Here is a 25,832-nt window from a genome sequence, read left to right as displayed (position 1 = left end):
TAATCATATTTCGTAATATGTTTCTCTATTTTTAGTAAATGATAAATACACTTACTTACTTCATGTGTACATATGGATTCCATGGAGTCGCTTTCTTTCTTGTAACATGGATCGTGTGTCTTTCTTTTGCTTCCTTACAAATACATGATGCATATATTGCAAATAATAATAATAATAAATACATAAATAAATAAATAAAAATCTGGTTTTTATGTTTTAAAATTTGATTTTTGCATAGAAATCAAATAATTATTTTCGTAGCTTTAGATTGTGAATCCTATATCTGAAATTCCTTTTGTTCATCTTATATATTTTCTTCATTTCGAATTTTGGATCAACCTAATATCTTAAGGATTGTTTCCTTTTCTAGTTTCTCTAAAAAGTTAATTTTTTCTTTTCATACTTTTTGTCCCCAAATGGTACTTTTGGAAGTTTGATGTCGGACTTTTAAAGGTTTTGAAATGCAAACTTTTGTTACATTTTCGTGAAATAATGACTTTTGAGTCAAAAAAAACTTGATTTTTTTTCTCATTTTCCGTGAAACATAACCAATTGTCTTAAAAAAAATAAATCCATTTTCATATTTTTATTCTTTTCCTCTTTTTCAAAATGTAACCATTCTTTTATTGTCAATCACTTCCCAATGTACACAAAATAAGCACTAGACATATTTTCTATTTTGCTTAATAAGTTATTAACTTCTTTTGGTTTTGATCATTATTCTATTATAATGGCAATCTTATTGAATTTGTGGTTTATTTTACAATATTTTATTGGTTACAAATATGTCATTAAATATTGTATATAATTAATGCATAAAAACTTCACGATTTTATCTATCAGTTTCACAATACATTTATATAAATTTTAGGTTTTTTTATTTTATAAACCTTGCTAATATATGTTTTCATTGAACTATTGCATTTTGATTATCCTGAATGAAATCATTTATTACTATGAAAGTAAATAAATAGATTTATTTTTATTATCTATATATTATATTTAATCAGACAACGTGGATTATTTTGAATATTTTCTAAACCAAATGGCATAATAAACAAATGAATTGGCCAACCATAAGTGACAACCACATTTAAAATATATGTATTTACAAAATTTATTTAATTGAAAAGATATTAATCATATACTATTATTAATAATATTTTGTCATTATATTAAAATTTGTAAATATCATCAAGAATTTGGGGAAAGGAGTAATCCCATTATTACCCTTTTTCTTTCTTTCTTTCTTCTTTTTTTCTTTTTCAAGTATCTCCTGTCCTTTCTCTAAGTATCTTATTCTATCGAACAAAGTTACACAGCAGACTGTCTCCTCGTCACTAACAACTTTTCTGCAACAAAATTCTTCACATCCATGGCTGTTTCTCTGTAAATCCTCACATTACCCACTAACAAATCTTCGTTTTTTCAACACGTACACCTTACAAGATCCGTAAACGATTCAAATTACGACGAAAGAGTATGAAAATTTTGGTGGGTTTTCTGTTTAATTTGATTTTGAATCTTCAAATTACCACCATTGATGCCAGACCCACCAGGTTAATATTACTTTCTGATATCTCTGTTCATGAATCTTCACCTGCTGCTGCTCCCATCTCTTCAATGGCGGATCTCCCTCCCGGTACTCTCTCTCTCTCTTATCCATTTTTATTTGTATGTGATTCCACTGAGCTTTGTTTTATAGGGTTACGAACAATTTACTTCGAAATTTGAAAATTTTTAAATCTTTAGCAAAGATTATGTTGCTAAGTTCGACAAATTTTATCAGGAACTCATACGGATATCCAAATCCACCAAAATTCAAACAAAAAGCTTGTTATAGGACTCGTTTCTGCATCTTCTCTGATAGGAATCGTCTTATTGCCCTTAACCTGTTTGTGGATATGCCGCAGAAAGAAACTATACAAATCAGCCAAAATCAACTCCAGAAGATTAGGTAACATGATTATTTCCAATCGATTTCTAGCTTTCCTGCTACATTTCTCCAAATTCTCACCTTTTTTTGTGTAGATTCTTTAAAAGGGCTTCCATTGACTTCATTCATCGGTAGAACAAATACCACTTTCAACACCCAAAAGACATCCGTAACTACAATGGATTACAACATATTACAATCAGCAACAAAGAATTTTCAAGAAAGTGAAATTATAGGTGAAGGAGGATTCGGATGCGTCTATAAAGCTCAACTCAATGATAACTTATTAGTTGCTATCAAGAAACTCGACAACAAAACTCAAAACTCAATCAAAGAATTCCAGGTTTTTTTCAATACCCATTAAAGATCTTCATCTTCATGACGTTAAAGATTCTTTTTTTCAGAATTTGTGATCTGGGTTTTGCAGACAGAAATCGATATATTGAGTAAAATTCAACATCCAAACATAATTACTTTATTGGGATATTGTGTTCATGATGAAACAAAGCTACTTGTTTATGAATTAATGCAAAATGGTTCTTTAGAATCCCAATTACATGGTGAGTGACTTTTTGATCTTTTTTCAATCATATATCTTACCTAATACACATTAAAGTTTGTATCTTTTTTGTACCAAAAATTTAATGCAAAAAAATGGTTATAACTTATAGGGCCTTCTTGTGGATCCAATTTAACATGGCATTGCCGGATGAAAATTGCCCTAGATATAGCAAGGTGAGCTTTTAATGTCTTAATATTAATGACATCATCTTTTTTTTAAAAAAACTTATTTTCGGGTTTTTATTTTTATTTTTTGTTAGAGGTTTGGAATATTTACATGAACGTTGCAAACCATCGGTGATTCATAGAGATCTTAAATCATCTAATATACTTTTGGATTCAAGCTTCAATGCCAAGGTACTAGTAATTGAATTTAATGTGTGTGTATATGTATATATATAAAGTTTAAAAATATATATATATATATATATTTTTAATTTTATAATAATTGTTGGTTATTTTGTTGTAAAGCTTTCGGATTTTGGTCTTGCGGTTATGGAAGGGGCTACTAGCAAAAACATTAAGCTTTCGGGGACATTGGGTTATGTGGCTCCCGAATATCTTTTAGATGGTATGATTGATTAAATATGATTATAAAATTTATATTATCATTGAAATAATAATACATTTCTTGAATAAATTGATGGGAAAATTATAATATTTTGAGCGGCTAATACTTTATTTTTTCCAATCAAAGGATAACAGTTTCATACATTTTCCAATTTAACCATTTTGACCTGACATTATGTGACATGACAAGTTAAAATGGTTAATTTGGAAAAATATTTTATGGTTTGATATAATTGATTGGAAAAAATGTTGTATAAGTGGTTAAACTACAAAACTATCTAAAATATAAAGGTTTATTTGTAATTTAGCGTAATTTGATTTATAAGATTATAAGTAGTTGAGTATACTTTTTGACCATTTTAACATGCTTCATTTTAATCAATTTTTTTAAAATTTTACAAGGGAAATTGACGGATAAAAGTGACGTTTATGCATATGGAGTTGTACTTTTGGAGCTTCTACTCGGAAGAAGGCATCTTGAAAAATTAACATCATCAAAGTGCGAATCTATTGTCACTTGGGTTAGTTTCTTTTTTTTTTTTAATTAATTTTTGTGAATTTGACTTTATTTTTATTGTTATGAAATCATTGAAATGGATTTTTTTTTTGGTTTGATGAATTTGTAGGCTATGCCACAACTAATGGACAGATCAAAGCTTCCAAGTGTGATAGATCCTGTGATTAGAGATAAAATGGATCTTAAACACCTTTATCAAGTAAGTAATTACCATATATGGTACAACTCTTTTTTCCTAGAGTACAAGTCATTAATGCATGATGGTTAACTAAAAAAAATGAAAATATGGTGGTGTTTAGGTGGCTGCGGTGGCGGTGTTATGTGTTCAATCGGAACCGAGTTACCGTCCATTGATAACCGATGTTTTACATTCTTTGGTTCCTCTTGTCCCTGTTGAACTTGGAGGGACACTGAGAGTTGCTGAAACTGCGGATGTAACATGATACTGATAAAATACAACCTTGTTTTCTTTTCTTACCTAGTGAAGAAGAAATAGATTTAAAAAATGTTTTTTTTTTCTTAGCTCATACTTGTGTTCTTGTAATTATATCCGTTGTGTTATTTTTTTTGGGAAATTTTGAGCACTAATTGTAGACGTGGGACAAGAATATGAAGACAAAACAATTTGATTAATTAATTGACAAACAATAAATTTATTAATTTTTTGCTAGCAATCGACGTGTGATGATATAATATAATGGTATGACATTTGATGGGGTCCATATTATTATAAAAAGTAGTTGGGAAAAATGGTTGATCAAATAGTATCATGTTGTATGTCACAAAAGATCTCAATCCAACCTACTTTGATATAAATATCATAAATTAGTAACAAGATAATGAAAAAAAAGCTAAAAAGGTTAAGAAAAGATAAGTGTCAATTGAGCTAATGAGCTAATGACAAATACAGCTAAATGGTGTATACATATTACTATGGACTTCAAAAAATGGTAATCACATTTCAATATTTTGAAATTGGTATTTATTGGATTAATATCAATATACAACTTTAATTCTACATTTAAGCCAATATTAAAAACTAATATGCATGTATTTGAATTAATCAACTTCATCATAAACTAGGGACTATGTTTGTCGTGTATAAATTAGTTTACCAATTATAAAACCCATATACTATATAAGTTTATTAAAAAAATGAAAGATCTAAAATTTAGAAAGTTTGAATTTGTAAGAAAAAAAATATATTTAACTATTAAAATTGAAATGCTTATTTTTCTTTTAAATTTAAATAAATAAACAATTAAAATAATTGGAATCAATTTAAAATTTTAAAAATTACGAGGAAACTTACATTAATAAATTTGATATATATTTATTATTATATTTATAATATTTATATATTATATGAAATTTAACAAAATAGAAAATAAATCTACAATTTGAAATTAATATAATTTAATCTAAAATTACCATAAAATAACATGTCATTAATACATGAGAGAATGACAAATAACAGAAATTGTTTTTATTTATTATAATATATTTTTAAGTTTATTACAAATAATATTTAATGAGATCTGTAAAGTTATTTACAACCTAGCTTTTAAAAAAAATATATTTGATATAGCTTATTGCTAAGCTTACGAGGTATTTCCACAAGTTTTACACATATACCCTTATAATCTTATATATCAAAATATCATTATATATAATTTTACATTTATCATCTTGCTTATCAGCTAATTTTACCAAACACCATTACTATATCGACTACTAGCTAGCTTGTTAAGCAAAAGCTAGTTTGCAAAACACACTTTATCATCAAGTTTATCAATTACCAACTAGTTCATCATACAAAAGTTAGTTCTTCAGCTAGTCGGACAAACAAATTCAAATTCAAATTGTTGCCATTGAAAATGTTCGATAAGGTCCAACCCATGCCTCTTCCCCAGGGGAAGAAACATGACTTCAATATATAACTTCGAAAGGGTCTTCTCACAATACAAAGTTAAACCATTATTACAACATTTCTGCAAAATTACAAAAACAACCCTCACCTCCCTCTGATTATTAATAAATGCTCCCCAACTTTATACTCACCATTTTCTAACTCACATTATGATACGAATCAATAATAGCATCCGCAAGATACTCACACTTTGCAGCAGATAAACCAGCCAATGATATTCTTCCATCTTTCGTCATATAAATATGCCATTTATCCGTCATATTATCACTCTACAAAAAAAATCAAATAATAACTCAAAAAAAAAAGTGTAGTAGTAGTACTTAACGCATTGGTAGTTGTACTAGTACATTACCTGTGCTTTATTAAGACCAGTAAAAGAAAACATCCCAATTTGCTTAAGAACAAAAGACCAATCTTTTCCAGTTTTATCCTTTGAAGAGAGATTATTATATAGCTTTTGTCTCACACTCTTAATCCTTCCAGCCATCATTTCCATTTCATCTTTCCATTCGTTGAAAAAATCAGGATTTCCAACAACATTCGCCACAATGCGGGCCCCATGTACAGGTGGATTTGAGTACATTGGCCTCGCGATTCTCTTCATCTGGCTCTTCACCCTACAAACAATTATTTATCAAAAGTATATACAAAAAAATAATATCATATAGTAATCTCATTTTCAAAGATGGATTTTATTGGTAAAAAAATATAAGCATTACTATACAACTGCAAATATATTATGGGTAGAAAATAAAGTATATTGTCTATATTGATAAAAGGTGTATATTACGTTGATACTTTGTGCATTTTGGCCTTTTATTTAATGAGTTAAATACCTTATAGCTGCATCGGGTGATGAGCAAAGGACATTTATAGCTCCAACTCTTTCGGCATAAAGACCGAGATTTTTACTGTATGATTGTGCAACTAAAAGCTCCATTCCACGGGCTGCAAATAATCGCACAGAAGAGGCGTCTTCATCAAGGCTTCCACTGGCGAATCCCTGTAAAAAAATTAAAATTAAGGGTCTGTCTGATATGATGGAATGGAATCTTAAAGGAATGGAATTGATCATGTTTGGTTGGCTTGAAGAAATGAAATTTAGTCGTTCAAACATATTGTTTGTTATGACTTTTAAAGATTCAAACCTGATAAGCAACATCGAAAAATGGAAAATGGTTTTTTTCTTGAATGACATCAGCAATTTTCTCCCATTGTTGAGGTGTTGGATCGATGCCTGTTGGGTTGTGAGCACAGCCATGAAGAAGCACAAAAGATCCTTCCGGAGCTGCCTGAATTTATAAATTTAATTTTTTTTTATTTCCAAAATCCAAAGTAAACATTTATTATTCGTTTGAAGATAGAGTAGTTGAAACTTGAAATTACCTTTATGTCCTCAATCATTCCATCAAAATCTAGACCGACTGTTTTTGGATCGTAGTATCGGTACTCTGACCATGGGACCCGAGCATCGTTGAAAATATTCTTGTGATTACCTGAAAGTTAATTTTTTTTTTACACAAATTAATAAATAATAATGTAGTTAGAAAAGATTTAAATTTATAAAATTTAGAATTTTCACCCCAAGTTGGAGATGATATTAGAATTTTTGCTCCGGGAAAGTATCGCTCAATTAATGCTGCAGCAATTCTAAGAGAGCCAGTGCCTGAGAGACCTTGTATAGTAGCAACCTGCATTTTACATATATATAAAAAAAAGTTATATTTTAACATGAACCTTAAATAATTTTATTTTAAAAAGAAATAATAAATCATACTCTTTGTTCATGAAGAACTGGATTATCTGCTCCAAACAACAACTCAGCTGTTGCTTTGTTGAATGCAGCCAATCCTTCAATAGGAAGATACTGCATGTAATAAATCAAATGAAATAAAAATGTTAAAAAGAAAACACAAATTCCAATTGTTAAATTTGTTTTAGACATAAAAAAGTAGTAAAATACCTCCTTGTTTTCTCCCCTTTCCAGCATAAGATTCTCAGCCTACAACACAGTTACACATTTAAAACATTCCAAAAAGGAAAAAAATGAACATCACATGTGAATACATGAGAGACTATGTGATTGTCGTAATTTATCATATATTGCCTTTTCTTCTCTTGTTTTAGAGTGTAAAAAAGTGTTCGTCAAAAACTTTGGATAATGTAGGTGTAATTTGGGGGTGGCTTAACTCCTAAAAGACTGTGATTGTCATAATTTATTATATAATATATTACCTTTCTGACAACTTTAAGAACATAGGGCTGAAGTTCTTCTGTACGATATGCTCCAACACCAAGATTAAGTTTCAACTCATTTGTGTCAGCTTTGAATGCTTCAGAAACTCCAAGAATTGGATCTGGGGGAGCCATTGTTATGTTATCAAAGCGTGAAGCTTTAACAGCAACAGCCATTGTAATACGCCCATGAGACTGCAAACAAGATATACAGATAAATATAAATATCAGACAAATATATAACCATGAGAGATACAAATACAACTATATACCTTTGTTTTCATGGAGAGGGGTTGTTTGTCTTTCCCAAAGATAGCACTTTTGAAAGCATTTCCGGACTTCATTTTGTCCTAATCAAACAATAAGATGGTTATTCTTTGATTCGTTGTGTTCTTTAAAATCTTTGAAACTGTTAATTTTACTGTTTTTTAACGAGTTTTTGATACACTGAGAGAAAAAAAGGAACCTATCAATAATACCTTGCACTTGTCTTGCACAGACTGGGCAGCTGATGGAGAAACTGAGGGGAGGGAAAGGAATGTCGAAGCCATCTGAAATAAATAGATTGTTTTAGAGTGTAAAAAAGTGTTGGTCAAAACTTTGGATAGTATGGGTATAATTTGGGGGTGGCTTGAGAGACTATGTGATTGTCACAATTTATCATATAGTAGATTTTTCTCTCTAGAGGCCTGTGGTTTTTTGCTGCTTTTGGAGTAGTTTTTCATGTATAAAAGTGTTAGTCAAAACTTAGGAGAATATTGGTGTAATTTGGGGGTGGCTTGAGAGATTATGTGATTGTCACAATTTATCATACAGTAGATTTTTCTCTCTAGAGACCTGTGGTTTTTTGCCGTTTTTGGAGTTTTCCACGTATATTCTTCTGTTCAATTTTTTCTAATTATTTTCATTATCTTCCAAACCAATTTCAGTTTAAAAAGTAGAAGCAAAATTTGCATCATGTTTAACCATCAAACTGACATTATTTAAGATCAAGTAATACAAGCACAAACATATGTATAGATATGGAAGAAGAATGTTAAACACAATTAGTTCTTATAATCACAACCATCACTAAGATGCTACACTGTAGTGTTGTAGAAACTAACAACGCATCGGATGCTTGTACCTTACAACTACCGATGCATGTTCCAGATACAATCTCACTATTAACAACAATGAAAGACACAAAATTGAATACTATAACCAAAGTTATCAACTCAAAATACGGGAATCTATAATCTAAATCGAATAAACCAAAGCATGAAGATAGCGATCTCTTGAAGACTATTTAGTACGAATCGTTTTATAGAGAGAGAAGTTTTCCATGATTTCAACCAGACAAATTATTGTGTTGAGGATGACATTAAATCAGAAAGAAAAATGAAGAAATAATCATGATCGGGAATTAGTTAAATGGAACAAAAATGTGAAAACCCTTGGCAATCGGATAAACCACAGAAGAATCAGAATCACTGACACATTTACAAGTAAGCGATGCATACAGAAGACATATATGATCTATGCATAAGAGGGAGAGCTTGCCTGATTGCTTCTTATGTTCGGATGCAGAGAGAATGAGTGATTCGACTATGGCGATGATGAAGAAGAGTGGGTGAGCGATGCAATCGAGAGTCACGACTCTGAACTAGTTTGTAATGGTATCTCCTTCATTTGCCTATTTATGTGATATATAGCTTCAAGATATCGGCTCATTAGTGATTTTCTTTTTAAAGAATTACAAAAATATTAAATACTTAATGTTTTCTTTTATCATTTTAATAAAATACTGTATAGTATTTGGCAAATAAAAAAGTAATATAGATATTTTACAGCATCTTCAACTCATTTTTATTTTCTATTTTTCATTTTTCATTTTTCTCCCATTCATCTTCAATCTTATCTTATTTATTCATTCACTTTTAGAGAAATAAATAATATAGCATCAAATCTGATGTTATATTATTCATTTCTTTCAAAATGGGAATAAACTTTGAGTTATCGGTTTTAATTTATCTTTTTATATGTTAAGATATTTCCAGTTTATTTTTATTTACTAATAATAATTAAATATAATATTTAATACTTAGAATATTATGTTATATATTAAATTATATTAATTAATTATAAATATAAAGTTTGTTCTTTGTTTATCAAATTCATATAAAAATTTAAATACATATTGAAATTTTAAAACACAATGACGTATTTTACAAAAACTTATAATTAAGTATTATAAATATAATATTATCTATTTAATATTATTGTAATAAAAAAAATATAGATTATATATTTGTTAAAACCAAATTAGTAGAAGGGATGTATGATAATTTATATAAGTTGGAAGATTGGAATATATTAGGAATATATTTTTAGGGATAAAAATTTGATAAAAAATAAAATAGCTTGAAGATGAAACATTATTTACCTTATTTTTTACTCCATTTTTGAAGAAAAAATAGAAATAGGTCGGAAATGGTCTTTGTGTTAACAACTATTTAGAACAAATCAAAATTAAAGATGTATACATTTTAATAAAATATAGTATTTGTCAAATAAAAAAATCATATAGACAGGGGCGGAGGCAGAGTTTCATAGTAGGTGTGGCACATAAATTAATTCACTATGATGGTCAGAGGGATATGTTCTATCATAATCTAGTTCTTTTGTCAACAACGTATAAATACATTTAAATAAAAAAAAAGACTTTAAAAACGTTTTTAATATATAAATATGTTTTTCATATGTATTTATTAAATTTACATGTATATTTTTACATATAAATACATTTTTATATGTATAAATATGTATTTAAAATATATTTATATATGCATTTATTTAATAATAACAAATTTAAAGAATAGTATATTTATTTGATTTTTCAATAAAAAATAAAAATAAAAATAACAATTTGCCATAAAAGTTTCAATCTTTTGGGTCTATTTAGAAAATAGTCACAAATTAATTTGTTACTGGTTGAACGATGAGAAAATGTCATAATGCAACCTTTAACCGGTTTTTACAACCTTTTTGTAAAAAAAAATAATTTTAGATTATTTGGTAAACTAACCTAAAATATTAGGATTTTTCTAAAATGAAATGATTATGTTTAATTATATTTTCTTTTGAAACTATGAAAAACAATAATAAAACTAATTAGGAGACTTAGGTAGCAACTATTAATTGTATAGTATAATGAAATGTTGACTTTTTAAAATCAAGTTATTAATTTTTTAAATAATAATTTTATGTATTTTACCTATGAGGTAACTTTACACCAACTATTTATTGGTAACTTGACACCAACTATTTATTGGTCTTAATATTTGAATTTATATATTGTGGATATTAAATAAGTAAATATGTCATCCAAGGGTTTAAAAAAAAAGTCTCAAACGAACAAGACTGAGAGAATGAGTTGAACTCGAGACCTATTTAAAGAGATAAACTCTACCTTGCAACTTAGACCAACTTAGGCTTAATAACTTTTGATTGAATTTATGAACTGTAATAATAATACACTCATTTTCTATAGGTGCACACTAAAAAAAATCAACTTTTTTACATTAATAGGAAAAAATTTAGTAGTTGTCGGTGCAATTCTATGCACCACTGCAGATCCGCCCTTGCATATAGATACTTTAGTGTTAACAAACTATTTAAAACAAATCAAAATTAAGGATGTATACATTTTAATAAAATATAGATCACAATTTAAGTAGTGTGGATTTAACGAGGCGATATTTTTTTTTATTTCGTGGGCTTGAAGCCTAGCGGTACATTGTCCTTTTGTATTATATAAAAATGTTTATAATATCAAATTCAATACAAAAAGTTTAACTAATTTTACGTACGTATTTGAAATGTAAAATTGATTTTTGACAAAATACATATTTAATTTGTAATATAAAACCAAATAAAATAATTGGAAAGCCAACGAGTGCTGAGTGTTGGCTACACGTAAGGATGAACGGACATCTTAGGGTTATTTTTTTTTTTTAATTGATTTTGTCTGTAACTAATTTGCAAAGGAGATCATATATATATATATATATATATATATATATATATATATATATATATATATATATATATATATATATATATATATATATATATATATACTAGCCGTTTACCCGCGCAAAGCGGCGGACGACAAATAGTTTGTTTCGACAATTAATTTCTTTTCGATGGAGAATGATTATTTTCAATTCAATCATTAGTTTTTTTTGGAAACATGTCATATTAAAAATAAAGAAAATTCATGAAATGACCAAATTATAGGGTGTTGAGTATTTATTTGGATGAAAAAAGATCTGGTCAAAACCTTGGAAAAGAAGATTTATAGGAGTTTGTTTAAATTTTAATATTATTTTATTAGTGATTAATTGTACAATTAGCTTAATGATTTTGACGTTTTAAAAAAATATTATTATTTTATTCAATCTATTTTTAAAAATAGTGGGATTTCTTTTATAAGATTGTAAATATATATATATATATATATATATATATATATATATATATATATATATATTATTGATTTTGTCTGTAACTAATATGCAAAGGAGATCATGTTATAATAAAATATTAGTTATGAAATTCTTGTATTATATATTTTAATTTTAAAAAAATTAAATATAAAGGTTAAAATATTTAAGAATTTTGAATTTATTAGAAAATAAAAATAATAATGATTTATTATAATGAAGATATTTTTTATCTTTTAAATTTAAACAAATAATTTAAATAAAAAAATAAACTAATGAGTTTTAATTCTGAAATTAAAAGATAAGTTTATTAGTGAAATTAATATCCGTTTATTAGTACATTTATTGCAATTATTACATTAATATTATGTAGAATTTAATAAAATAGAAAAAACTCATAAAATGACGTGTGGAAAAAAAAGTTAATTCAAAAAAACCACAAAATGACATTTGACAAATTGAATGAGAATTTAAAAAGTGGTAAAAAACATTCATTTATTATAAAGGTCAAGCAATATTAAAATAATAATAATAATAATAATAATAATAATTTTTTTCTAAATTTAGTTAAACTATAAAAGATTGTTCAATCAATAATCATATATTTCGTAAGGGAATCCTATGAGATTTTTATGTGTAATGTCAAAACAATGTGTTTTTGGTATTTTGCGGTGCCCATAGGCATTTAACAGGGTGTTTGTGAAAGCTACCGTAACTGATGGGACGTGCTCCCCTAATTTGAACCATTTTTTTATGGGAATTCATTTTTTATTTTATAACACTGAAGATCGGTCTCAACCAATGTTGCAAAACTCGATCTACTCGGCTGAGTACTCGGAATCGACCGTCCATTGAGGCGAGTTATGTGAACTCAGTAGAAAAAATTGGATTAAGTCAAAATCGGTCAACATCTCTCTAACTCAGGCCTACTCAGTATTACTCGGTCTTACTCGGGCCTACTCGGTCAACAAAGTCAAACTCGATCAAATGGTCAAAATTGTCATAAAAAGAGAAAAAATCAAGAATTTCAAGATTGATATGTATAATACACTTAATGATTTATTATTTAACACACACATATGATTATTATTACATATATATCTTAAATTTTCAATAATTATTCACGAAATAAGACAATTGTGTTTATTTCGGTTTTTATGTATTCACATATATCTAATTTTATTATATATTTCAACCAAATTGTGATTTTAACTAATGATTTTGACATATATAATTTTCCTAAAAACATTTCTACATGAATTACCGAATCCGCGTACTCCCCGAATACTTCCGAATACTCACTATTCGGCAGTCGGCCGAGCAAGTACCGATCAACTCGTGATAATAGGATAGAAAAATAGACATATTTGAATAAGTTTTTCTCTATGAATAATTTAAATCTACATACATATGATTTGTTTTATAAATTTGTTTGTGATTTTTGAGATTTAAATATTACACATGAGATGAAATCTTTGCAGGCTCCGAATGTACTTGGCCGTGCGACATGTGTTCTTGCCAATTTTTAGTTAATTTTTGCGCAAATTCTTATACATATAAACTAGCATAAAATATAATATTTTGGCTCTAATCTTTAGTCTTTCTTTTTTTAGTTACAAATATCCATTTTACAAGGGTGAACGTTTCGCACTTTCCCCCTACCAAATGATCTTGCCCCCTTACGAATTGTATATTTGTTAGATAGGTCCACTACAAATGGTTACGAGGAGATTTGAAAATAAAGGAGTCAAACGTATTGTCCCATTGCTTGCTCGAAAGATTATCATAGACATGCCGATCACTGTTTTAAAAAGACGAGCTTTAAATATTAACTTGGCTACAATTGACGTACGACTATACATGCAATATGAGATTGGGTAAAGATCAATGTAGCAAAGTTGCTATACGGTCTTGAGCCGGTTGACTAGAGAGCAGCGGGTACTTATTCGGATTGGGTAATTATAAACAAATTAATTTTAAGGTATTTTATGTATAACAAATACTATAAGTTCATTAAAGTTTAGAATAGACAAAACTTCAAAAATGGTCCCTGTGGTTTTCAAAAATATCAAGTTTAGTCCCTAAGTTCAAAAAACCTCACAGATGGTCCATGTGGTTTCTAAACTTTTAACAAATGGTCTTTTTCGCTAACTTCATTAGCTTTTGGCCATTAACTGAAGGGCATTTCTGTCATTTTACTACCACAGAGACCATTTATGAAGTTTTTGCCTTATTTAATATATATATATATATATATATATATATATATATATAATTATTTAATATTAAAGGGTCCCACCCTCTCTCTTTCTCTCTCTCTCTCTCTCTCTCTCTCTCTCTCTCTCTCTCCTGATTGGTCTTCCTTCCTTGAAATCACAACCCTCATTCCCGATTCTCAACCCTAAGAGAACACAAATCAATAATCAACAAACCAAAACCCAAATCTATCACCAATAAATTGCTTATCCCCCTGAAATCTACTCAGAAATCTGCAAAAATACGAAGGAAGACATTTCGATTGTTCGTGGTGGTTATTAGCGAATTGAATTTGGTGTTTAGACAGGAGAGTGACACGTAATCGAATCTGGATACCCTAGCCAGAGAAATTAGAGCGACATCGTCATATATGCCGAGAAGAAGAGGATCGTTTTCTTCCTCAAAGAAATACTCTGAGGAAGAGTTGTTTGTCTTATAACAAGAGCTCATTAGCTTCTTGATATCAGAATCTAACCTCCTTTTTGTATACCCAAATAATAATATACCCCAAAAACTTAAGAAAAAAAAAACCCAATTTCAATTTGCTATACCTCTTTTCCTCTGTAAACAAAATCCGCATTTGATATTTCAATGCAATTATTCATCACCATGTTCGTCGATTTATGCAAATCAGAATAACATGAAAGCCCTGGCCTCAAAAGAGAACCCAAACATGCATCATATATCAACGTTCCATCCTTTGTGTCGATCAAAATGTTGGAATAGTGTCTAAGGCTGCAACTATATTAGGAAAGTATTTGACCCGATTGAGCATGGTCCTTTTGGGTTACCTTCACCATAGCAACTTGACATGATGATTTATAATGAGAGAAGAAATATTATTAATATATTATGAGAATAATATAAGGAATAATAATATTGTTATTTGATTAATATAAGTCATAAATTAATTAGGAATTAATTTGGTGACTTAAAGAGATTAATTAAATAGAAGGGCATAAACTGTCAATTGTATGATAGTTGTACTTTGGGCTATAATCTCTTAAGGATAAGGGTTAGACGAATTTAGGGTTTGGAAGAGCCTAGAATTCGTCCAAGGGCTTATCACAAAAGGGATTGGATTGCTTAGGGCTTAAGTTATCCAATTAGGGTTTAAGGGTGAAACCCTAGGAGCCTCACTAGTATAAATAGACCCTAAGGGCTAAGGAAAATCGGCACTCTTGTCTCTAAAGGAACCCTGGCCGATTTCTTCCTCCTTTCTCCTCTCTCTATAATCATCCTCTTGCTAGTTGGTGTTTGTAAGCCATTAGAGGAGTGACACTTGTGACTCTAAAGCTCCAAGGACAAGAAGATTCAAGGTAATCATCTAAATCTGATTTTTTATGTTATTATACTAGAATTACCATTAGAAGTCTTGGATTCAATGCATGTTCAATTAGAGAAACCTAGATCCAAGCATTAGGGTTTGTATGTGCACATAGGAATGTTCATATGGCTAAAACCCATCAGTGGTATCAGGGCCTTGATTGGTTTCTATTGAATTGATGCATTGGTTGCTTGTTTGTTGCTTGCAAAATTCGAATTTTGTCATTCTGTCTGATGAACTCGGCGAGTTCCATAGTGGACTCGGCGAGTCCATTGTGATACTCGGCGAGTTCGAGCGTCAGAAAGAGCTAATTTCGGGATTTCTTGCTGTTTATCTTTTGGGAACTTACCTTAATCTTAATAGGTCAATATAAATCCGATTTTAAGATATATTTGGGTATATTCTTGACCTAATTGAAGATATTTATCAATTAATTGAATATTAATTTCCTTATATGATAATTGATTAATTATTTTAATTAAATTGGTAAATTGTTTTGCAAGAAATAATTAAATATATCAAATATGGATAATTATGTGATTAAATGTTAATTTGGATTATTTGTTATTTGATTCCCCATGTTTTGAAAAGTTTAAAACTTGCCCTCAAGTTTTGAAATTTATGTTTTGTGATTAAAAGTTTAATTTAGACAATTTAAATTTCAAACCCTAGAATTTTACAAGTTTAAAATTTAATCCTATACTAATATAGTATTACAAGATTAATATGTATATATATGTATAACTAAAAATGCTAGTCTTACCGTTAGTATGCCTCATTCACGAAGCCGGTCTATAAGGTGGGTATAAGGTTGCGGCCTATAAAATGGCGCTTAATGGGTGTACACTCACACCCACCGCTTGCTTGATCGGTGGAGGGTCGTTAGCCGAACGGGTAGGATAGGGCAACCTCATCTCCTCATTAAAAGTATAATATGAAATACAAAGTAACTACATGTTTTTCAAAAATTCCCAATCCTAGTTACTTTAGGAAAAGTGAATTGATGCAATCCCATGAAATTACACTTTGCACCCTTGCTAAGAAGTTAGTGGAGTGTGTGTGGTTTACCGGCACACTAATTGGTTCTAAGCATAGGTGGAAAAGGGTGATTCATTGGTTATCATAGTTCGATGGAGCGTGTGTGGTTTACCGGCACATCGAATAGGTGATTGTTACAATGAAGGCACCATGTGAATTTGCATGGTAATTCACACCCACTTTGTGATCCTCGGTATCCCAGTCACAAATGAGAGGGGCATATCGAGATTTAAACATGCCATTGAAAAGTTCAATGAATCTCATCGAAACCTAGGAATTCTCAATACATTTAGAACTTAAAGTTATGTTTTCATGGTGGAGAATTAGTGAATCGTCATTCACTTACCTTCAAATTGTTTACATATTAGATTATGGCATCCCTTTTCTAATATGTAAATATTGTTGTTGGATCCTAGCCCTAATTTTTCTTATTGGGTAATAATTAGGGATTCAAATTCTAATCTATCTTTGTCTTTTCTATTTGTAGATGTCGAACGCGAACAACGTTGCTGCTAGCTCGTTCACATTGATGAGCCTTTGCCAAAAGGTGACTTTCGATGGGACGAACTTTAGCGAATGGATAAGATACATTCGCACGATTGCTCGCTACGAGGACAAGGAGTATGTCCTCGATGAGAAGCTCGAGAAGATCAACCCAGAAATCGCTACTCCGGTTGAAATGACTGCTTTTGAGAGTCATGAACGTGATGCAACGAAGGTTCATTGCATCATGATAGCCATAATGAACGCCGAATTCCAAAAGTCCTACGAGGACATGTATCCGTATGAAATGCACCAAGACTTGTTGGAGAGATACCATCAAAACGCGAGGCAGGAACGTTATGAGATCTTCACTAACATGATCTCCGCTAAAATGGGTCATGGAGAATCTCTAACCGTGCACCTGCAAAAGATGCAAAGGTATGTCGATCGTCTTCGCAATTTGAATGTTGACTTTGGGGAAGACTTGGCTATCGACATGGTGCTTCACTCCTTGCCTCCGTGTTACAACCAATTTAGGATGACCTACCACGTGAACAAAGAAGAGGTCACCCTAAGTAAGCTCCAAAGTCTCCTTAGGGTTGCTGAGAGCAACCTCAAGGATAAGTTTGTTGCACCAACTCCCAATCCACCAGCTGCTCCTGTTTTGGCAATTGGGCAAGGTAGGGGTAAGAAGAGGAAGGCTCAGTCTAAGAGCTACCGTAAGAGAAAGTCCCGAGATGGTTCCTCTTCTAGTGGGACCAAAGTTGATCCCGCTAAGCCTAACCCTAACCCAAAGGAGGCAGAGTGCCACCATTGCCACAAAATAGGGCATTGGAAGAGAAGCTGCCCAGACTACCTGCAAGCCATCAGGGAAGGAAAGATCAAGCCGTCTTTCGCAGGTCTATACACAATTAAATCTAATGATTCATGTCATGCTATTTCTTGGGTACTAGATACCGGGTGTGGTTACCACATTTGTTCTAAATTGCAGGGACTAAGAAGAAATAGGGATGTGGAGCATGGAAGAATAAATCTAATCATGGGGAATAGAAGATCGTCGCCTGTGACTAAGATTGGAGTGTATTCTTTAGTGCTTAGGAATGGTTTATGTTTAGATTTGAATAATTGTTGCTATTCGCCAGAAATGTCAAGAAACATCATTTCATTTCATGGTTTGTTTAGACAAGGATTTAGATTTTCTTTTAATAATGAGAATGGTTCTATTTATGCTTATCTAAATGGTGTCTTATATTTTGAACCAATACCATGTAATGGAATTTATGAAACTGTTATGATTGTAGATAACCTATGAAATGATGTTTTATGCATGGATTCTTCCAATAGTATGGATAGAGCATCCTTGTAGCATTCTCGTCTTGGACATGTCAACAAGAAGCGCATAGCCCAACTCCAAAAGGATGGAGTGTTGGAGTCATTCGACCTTAGGGAAGATGACACATGCGAGTCTTGTTTGCTTGGAAAGATGACCAAGTCACCCTTCACTACCACATGTGAACGGGGTGAGGGTCTATTGGACCTCATACATACCGATGTATGTGGACCGTTTAGATCAACCACAAAGGATGGGAACCGCTTCTATGTGACTTTTACCGATGACTATAGTAGATATGAGTATATCTATTTAATCAAGCAAAAGTCAGAAACGTTTGAAAAGTTCAAAGAGTTCAAGAATGAAGTGGATAATCAATTGGGCAGGAAAATCAAGATGCTTCGATCCGATCGAGGAGGAGAGTACCTAAGTCTTGAATTCCACGACTATCTCAAGGAGTGTGGAATAGTTTCACAATTGACGCCACCTAGGACACCGCAGTTGAATGGTGTGGCAGAAAGGTGTAATCGAACCTTGTTAGACATGGTCCTCTCTATGATGAGTCGTGCTTCATTATCTATCTCATTCTGGGGGTATGCCTTAGAGACTGCCGCCCATATCCTTAACCGAGTCCCTACTAAGAAGGTTGCCAAAACACCTCACGAAATATGGACAGGGAAAGCTCCCTCGTTAGCACATATCAAGGTGTGGGGTTGCGAGGCTTTCGTAAGACGAGATACTCACGACAAGCTCAAACCTTGTAGTGAGCGATGTATTTTCATCGGCTACCCGCAGAAATCCTTTGGATATCTCTTCTATAGACCGAAAGACAATGTTATCTTTGTTGCGAGGAGAGGAGTTTTCCGAGAGCGAGAACTCATAATCCAAGGAGACAGTGGGAGACAAATCGAGCTTGAAGAGATTCAAGAGTCGATTGATGAAGGAACCTCTACCGCTGACACTCAACCCTAGGAGGAAACTCCGGTTGAACCGATTGACGAATCCTTACCTCTTAGACGTTCCGAAAGAGTTAGAGTTCAACCCCAATTATATGGTTTTCATATTACTACCGAAGGGGACACGTATATTAGTGATAGTACACTAATAAATCTAGATGAACCTAATAGCTATAAGGAAGCCATGGCAGGCCCGGAGTCTGCGAAATGGAAAGAGGCAATGGACAGCGAGATCCAATCCATGTATGATAACCAAGTTTGGAATTTGGTTGATAATGCGCCCGGACGTAAGACCGTTGGGTGCAAATGGATCTTCAAGAAGAAGACCGACGTGGATGGAAACGTACACACGTATAAGGCGCGATTGGTTGCGAAGGGCTTTACTCAAACTCCCGGAGTTGACTATGATGAGACCTTCTCACCAGTTGCAAAGATAAAATCTATTAGAGTGATGCTAGCGATTGCCGCATTTCATGATTATGAGATTTGGCAAATGGATGTCAAGACTGCTTTCCTTAATGGGAAGTTGGCTGAGGATGTTTACATGGCTCAACTAGAGGGTTTTGTCGATCCGAAGCATCCGAATAGAGTATGCAAGCTTGAGAAGTCCATTTATGGACTTAAGCAGGCGTCTCGCAGATGGAATCTTTTATTTGATAAGAAGGTCAAAGAGTTTGGATTTGTACGAAGCGAAGATGAATCATGTGTATATGTCAAAGCCAGTGGGAGCATAGTTAGCTTTCTCGTTTTGTATGTCGATGACATACTGCTCATAGGAAACGTCGTCCCGACACTGCAGGAGGTCAAGTCCTGGCTCGGGAAGTGATTTGCTATGAAGGACCTCGGAGAGGCTTCCTATATTCTGGGAATAAGGATAGTGAGAGAACGAAGTAAGAGACTAATAGGACTTAGTCAGAACACTTACTTAGATAAAGTACTAAAACGTTTTAGTATGGAAAACTCGAAGAAGGGAGAATTACCGATACAAAGTAATGCCAAGTTGAGTAAGACTCAAAGTCCGAGTACCGAAGTTGAAATAGCAGAAATGAGCCGAGTTCCATACGCTTCCGCAGTTGGCTCAATCATGTATGCTATGACTTGTACTCGCCCTGATGTAGCCTTTGCTTTGAGCATGGTTAGTAGATATCAAGGGAACCTTGGCATAGCCCATTGGATTGCGGTCAAGAATATCCTTAAGTACCTTCGGAGGACGAAGGAATGGTTTTTAGTCCTCGGAGGGAGTGATGACTTGAAGGTGCGAGGGTATTGTGACGCCAGCTTTCAGACCGACAGGGACAACTACCGTTCGCAGTCGGGATGGGTCTTTACCCTGAATGGAGGAGTAGTGACTTGGAAAAGTTCCAAGCAGGAAACCGTAGCTGATTCAACGTGCGAATTAGAGTACATTGCAGCGAGCAAAGCGTCGAAGGAGGCAATATGGTTGAAGAACTTCATCGGTGATCTTGAAGTTGTACCTGCCATAAAGGAGCCCATGGAAATTTTTTGTGATAATGAAGGAGCGGTTGCCTTGACCAAGGAACCAAGGGATCATGGTAGATCTAGACATATCGACAGAAAATATCACTTTATTAGACATCGAGTAGAAGAAGGACAACTCATGGTTAAGAGGATATCATCAGAAGATAACCCAGCAGATCCGCTTACGAAGGGACTGAGCTGGGTTAAGCACTTGCAGCATGCTAGGAGTATTGGGATGAAGGATGATATTAGTATAAATTAGATAGTATTAGAAACGTGTAATAGATAAATGTAATTAACATTTGATGATTAAATAAAGGAGTATTATTTATGAGTAATGTTACTGTCTTATGTTAATTGTTTAACTATTGTTTCACTTTGCATGTTTTGACTTCCAGAATAATTGAGTTTATTAAGAATAATCGAATTATTCAAATTGTCCACAATCGTTCATATGTTGGAAGTAGGTATAAATGAAGATTGTCATGAATTGGTGTGTAGATTGTCTAAATGGTATTAGACATAGCAAAAATTTGCTGCAACGTTCATGAGTGCTTATGAACTAGTTTTGAGTATTGGAACAAACCCGTGCTTGCTGTAATCACCTTATGGAATGTGATAAAAAGGGTGATCGCAAGACAATAATATCATATGGTCTTAAAACCTAGATATACGGTTTGTTATTTGTTAATTGGTTGTACATTGATAATGCGAAACCGCATCGGTAACTTGGTGTTATAAAACACATTGTTGTGTATAGTTGATTGATGAATAAGTAAATGCATTTAAGTCGAAGTTTATTTGTTACTTTTATCCTAAGAGGGTAAAAACGATATCTCGGCCGCTCGATGATTTGATTTGACTTATGTGTCGGGCCCGGTCAGAACTAAATTGATGTGTTCGATTAAGTTCTATGTCGAATAAATCTGAGATCGAGAAACCAATTGTTGGACAAATTGGTTCCATAGAATTGTCAGCATGATATCTAAACAGAGGACTGTACGATCCCTTATCTAAAGGACATGATTGATAAGATCAGAGTTTGACAGCGTCTTTGAAAGCTATGATTGCTAATCGGATTATACTTGTATATAGTTACTAGACTTATCCAAGTGGGAGACTGTTGGAATAGTGTCTAAGGCTGCAACTATATTAGGAAAGTATTTGACCCGATTGAGCATGGTCCTTTTGGGTTGCCTTCACCATAGCAACTTGACATGATGATTTATAATGAGAGAAGAAATATTATTAATATATTATGAGAATAATATAAGGAATAATAATATTGTTATTTGATTAATATAAGTCATAAATTAATTAGGAATTAATTTGGTGACTTAAAGAGATTAATTAAATAGAAGGGCATAAACTGTCAATTGTATGATAGTTGTACTTTGGGCTATAATCTCTTAAGGATAAGGGTTAGACGAATTTAGGGTTTGGAAGAGCCTAGAATTCGTCCAAGGGCTTATCACAAAGGGATTGGATTGCTTAGGGCTTAAGTTATCCAATTAGGGTTTAAGGGTGAAACCCTAGGAGCCTCACTAGTATAAATAGACCCTAAGGGCTAAGGAAAATCGGCACTCTTGTCTCTAAAGAAACCCTGGCCGATTTCTTCCTCCTCTCTCCTCTCTCTATAATCATCCTCTTGCTAGTTGGTGTTTGTAAGCCATTAGAGGAGTGACACTTGTGACTCTAAAGCTCCAAGGATAAGAAGATTCAAGCAAGTGATTCAAGGTAATCATCTAAATCTGATTTTTTATGTTATTATACTAGAATTACCATTAGAAGTCTTGGATTCAATGCATGTTCAATTAGAGAAACCTAGATCCAAGCATTAGGGTTTGTATGTGCACATAGGAATGTTCATATGGCTAAAACCCATCACAAAATTCATCAAAATGGTGAAAACCTTTCAACCGATTTTTACATCATGAAGGAAAACATTGAATCAAATTGAACTAGTATAATCAACATTAAAGATAATTGAGATCCAAACATAATAGCGACACGAGAAAATCTGGATCTCACCGTGAAACCATCACGAATCCCGTCGATGAGACAGTCACCGGAGATTACTAAAAGTCGGATCTCAAAAGTTAGAAAGACGGCGCCGGCGCCAGAAACAACCGTGCACATGCAGATATCTCGCCGCGAAGCCAATGCACTCCAGTTATATGTTTTACTTTATGTGTGTAGAGAGAGAGAGAGAGAGAGAGGGGGAGGTGAGACCCTTTAATATTAAATAATTATATATATATATATATATATATATATATATATATATATATATATATATTAAATAAGACAAAAACTTCATAAATGGTCCTTGTGGTAGTGAAATGACAGAAATATCCTTTACTTAACGACCAAAAGCTTACGGAGTTAGCGAAAAGGACCATTTGTTAAAAGTTTTGAAACCACGGGGACAATCTGTGAGATTTTTTGAACTTAAGGATTAAACTTGATATTTTTAGAAACCACATGGACCATTTTTGAAGTTTTGTCTTTAGAATAAAATAGATGAATATCAATTAGAAAAATACATATTCAAAGTGCTAAACTTTAAAATTTTGTATTCATTCTTTAATATTACAATAATCTTCTAAGTTTTAGTTTTCCTTTGTTTTTGTCATTTTCCGTTAAATTGAACAAATTAAAAATAAACAACAAAAAGTTTAATAAATAACTAAATATATGATATATGTTAAATTAATTCCTTAACAATTATAGTTGTTTGTTTAAAAAAGTTAAAATTTCCGATTTTGATTGATTTGACCGAGTTGGCCGATTTTTGAGTTTGAATGAATCCTATTTCATAACTGATTTTCTAAAAAGCACCCCAGTGTAGGGACGGGACACGGACATTTGAACTAGGAGAGCCGAAACAAACACGATTGAAAACGGGTTATACAATGTGGTTAAAATGGGTAATATAACCCGATTTTGGAACAATGTATTATAGATATTCAGATTGAATATATGATTAGCTACTTAGATTAAAGAATCAATAAGGGATGTAGGCATGTAGCCAAATTAAAGGTGATTAAGTGGTCTACCATATTTGCGGATTTAAATATTTCCTTCAAATGAACTTATACCAACACCTGATACAAGTAAAATAATTAAAATTGTAGCATACAATAATCTTATAAATAATACAAAATTAACAAATAATTGATAAATATAAAAAAGTTAACATGTAACATATACATCTATAACAAACAAAACTCTTTTAATTTCTACTTAAGGTTATGTATGTTACTAACATTCTTATTCTTTGTATAAAAAATAGTCATCTAGGAATTGGCAAAACAATAAATATTAAATAATATAAAAAGATATTGCAAGGTTAATCATTGTGCACTACCTATGCCATATCCCTTTATATTTCTTCCAACTTTTAAATATAATAATACTAGTTTATAACCCGTGAGAACCACGGTTATAAAATTAATTAAAATTTCATATTAAAAAATTAAAATTATTAAACAATTATTTTAAATAAATTATTACTTAAGAGATATTTTTTTAGTTATATAAAATTATAATCGTTGATTTAAATAAATACGTGAAGTTATATCGCCTTATAAGCTGTATTAAATTTATTTTATTTTTCAATGTAATGTTATTAATTAAATATAATTAGAGTGGGAAAATTTAAAGTGAAGAATCAATTATTAATTTAATGTAATTAGAATGAGAAATTTAAAATTTAAAATGAATAATCAATTATTAATTTAATGTAATTAGAGTGAAATTTAAAATTTAAAATTTAAAATGGATAATTAATAGGTTGACAAGTGGCATGATAGATGATATATAACATTAATGATGAATTCTAATTGTATGACACTTGTCAATATGAGATTAAATCTATTCTTTTATTAGAATATGGATTGTAATAGGAGTAATAATTAAGAGTGAGAAAGAAAGAAAAACTTACAAGATTCAACTCTGGCGACTGACACTTTGGAGAGACAAATAGCAAAAAGGTTGGCCAAGTCTTGTGTAGCCGTGTAGAGCAAGCATCGGCGAACTCCTGTTGGAGCAGGAAACGACGTAGAGGAAGCACCGTCCAACGACGATCGGCACAGGAGACCGGAGAAACATAGATCGTCGTATTCTTTAGTTTTCGTCGATAAGTTTTTTCTTACGGTGTGCAACAATATTTTTTTACGTTATTAGTTTAGGGTTTGTTGTTTCTGAAAGATTTGGTTAGGATGGTTCTTTTGGTTTTATATGGAGTTTTACTTTCCAAATCTTACGATATTCTAATTTTATAGGAATAGTTTTGATTTTTTTTCCCAATAATTTTCCTTGTGCCAGTTATTTATGGACACACACTTAAGGGCATATGGTTGGATCTTTCTTGAATCAAACTTCTTTGCACCACAAGGTTCTCTCTTATCTTATAAGATACACAAACAAGAACACAAAGCTTAAGAATACAATAGAGGGAGGTTAGGTTTTGTAATAAATGCTCTCTAGAGGTGGAGGTTAAGGGAATAACGAAACCCTAGAGGTTTGAGTCATTAAATATGTCCAAATCTCAAGGCTTCTAGGGTTTGGCCCATCAAGTCGAGCGCGTTGCAAACCTCAATAAGAGTCGTGCTCGCGCGTTGCCCCCAAACCAGCATGTCTTTCCCGGAGTAAAACTGTAGATTCTTAAATAAACCAAACTTAATCAATTAAAATACGTACCGAGAATCATATGTTACAGTGGG

The 25,832-nt window shown here is 31.7% G+C and overlaps 2 protein-coding genes across 2 annotated transcripts; one reads left to right on the top strand and one right to left on the bottom strand.

Annotated features, from left to right (window-relative positions):
- The first annotated feature begins 1,224 nt into the window (after positions 1-1,224).
- LOC145058459 (putative receptor-like protein kinase At1g80640) lies at positions 1,225-4,244 on the top strand. The gene is made up of 10 exons (XM_079006362.1): positions 1,225-1,642; positions 1,790-1,957; positions 2,032-2,279; positions 2,364-2,496; positions 2,608-2,671; positions 2,758-2,854; positions 2,969-3,068; positions 3,470-3,588; positions 3,694-3,783; positions 3,884-4,244. Exons 1-10 carry the CDS (start codon positions 1,483-1,485, stop codon positions 4,025-4,027), a joined length of 1,323 nt encoding a protein of 440 aa, XP_078862488.1. The 5' UTR covers positions 1,225-1,482; the 3' UTR covers positions 4,028-4,244.
- A 1,190-nt stretch (positions 4,245-5,434) lies between these two features.
- ASP5 (aspartate aminotransferase 5) lies at positions 5,435-9,449 on the bottom strand. The gene is made up of 12 exons (XM_079005295.1): positions 9,292-9,449; positions 8,229-8,300; positions 8,022-8,099; positions 7,750-7,944; positions 7,478-7,516; positions 7,292-7,381; positions 7,097-7,205; positions 6,901-7,010; positions 6,663-6,806; positions 6,351-6,517; positions 5,867-6,131; positions 5,435-5,783 (listed from the first exon to the last, which is right to left on the bottom strand). The coding sequence occupies exons 2-12, from the start codon at positions 8,298-8,300 to the stop codon at positions 5,652-5,654; spliced, it is 1,401 nt and encodes a 466-aa protein (XP_078861421.1). The 5' UTR covers positions 9,292-9,449; the 3' UTR covers positions 5,435-5,651.
- Positions 9,450-25,832: the final 16,383 nt, after the last annotated feature.

Source organism: Lactuca serriola, chromosome 6, assembly GCF_051521515.1.
Source record: "Lactuca serriola cultivar US96UC23 chromosome 6, Lser_US96UC23_V15, whole genome shotgun sequence".
NCBI lineage: Eukaryota > Viridiplantae > Streptophyta > Magnoliopsida > Asterales > Asteraceae > Lactuca > Lactuca serriola.
The sequence above is the reverse complement of the archived record's forward strand: the minus strand, read 5'-3'. Positions and strand labels throughout refer to the sequence as shown.

Coding starts and splice junctions, on each gene's coding strand:
- ASP5 (XM_079005295.1), bottom strand. CDS start 8,300: ATGGCTTCGACATTCCTTTCCCTCCCCTCAGTTTCTCCATCAGCTGCC. Junction 7,382..7,477: donor AAAGGGGAGAAAACAAGGAG/GTATTTTACTAC, acceptor TATTACATGCAG/TATCTTCCTATTGAAGGATT. Junction 6,807..6,900: donor GAATGATTGAGGACATAAAG/GTAATTTCAAGT, acceptor TTATAAATTCAG/GCAGCTCCGGAAGGATCTTT.
- LOC145058459 (XM_079006362.1), top strand. CDS start 1,483: ATGAAAATTTTGGTGGGTTTTCTGTTTAATTTGATTTTGAATCTTCAA. Junction 2,672..2,757: donor ATTGCCCTAGATATAGCAAG/GTGAGCTTTTAA, acceptor ATTTTTTGTTAG/AGGTTTGGAATATTTACATG. Junction 3,589..3,693: donor GCGAATCTATTGTCACTTGG/GTTAGTTTCTTT, acceptor ATGAATTTGTAG/GCTATGCCACAACTAATGGA.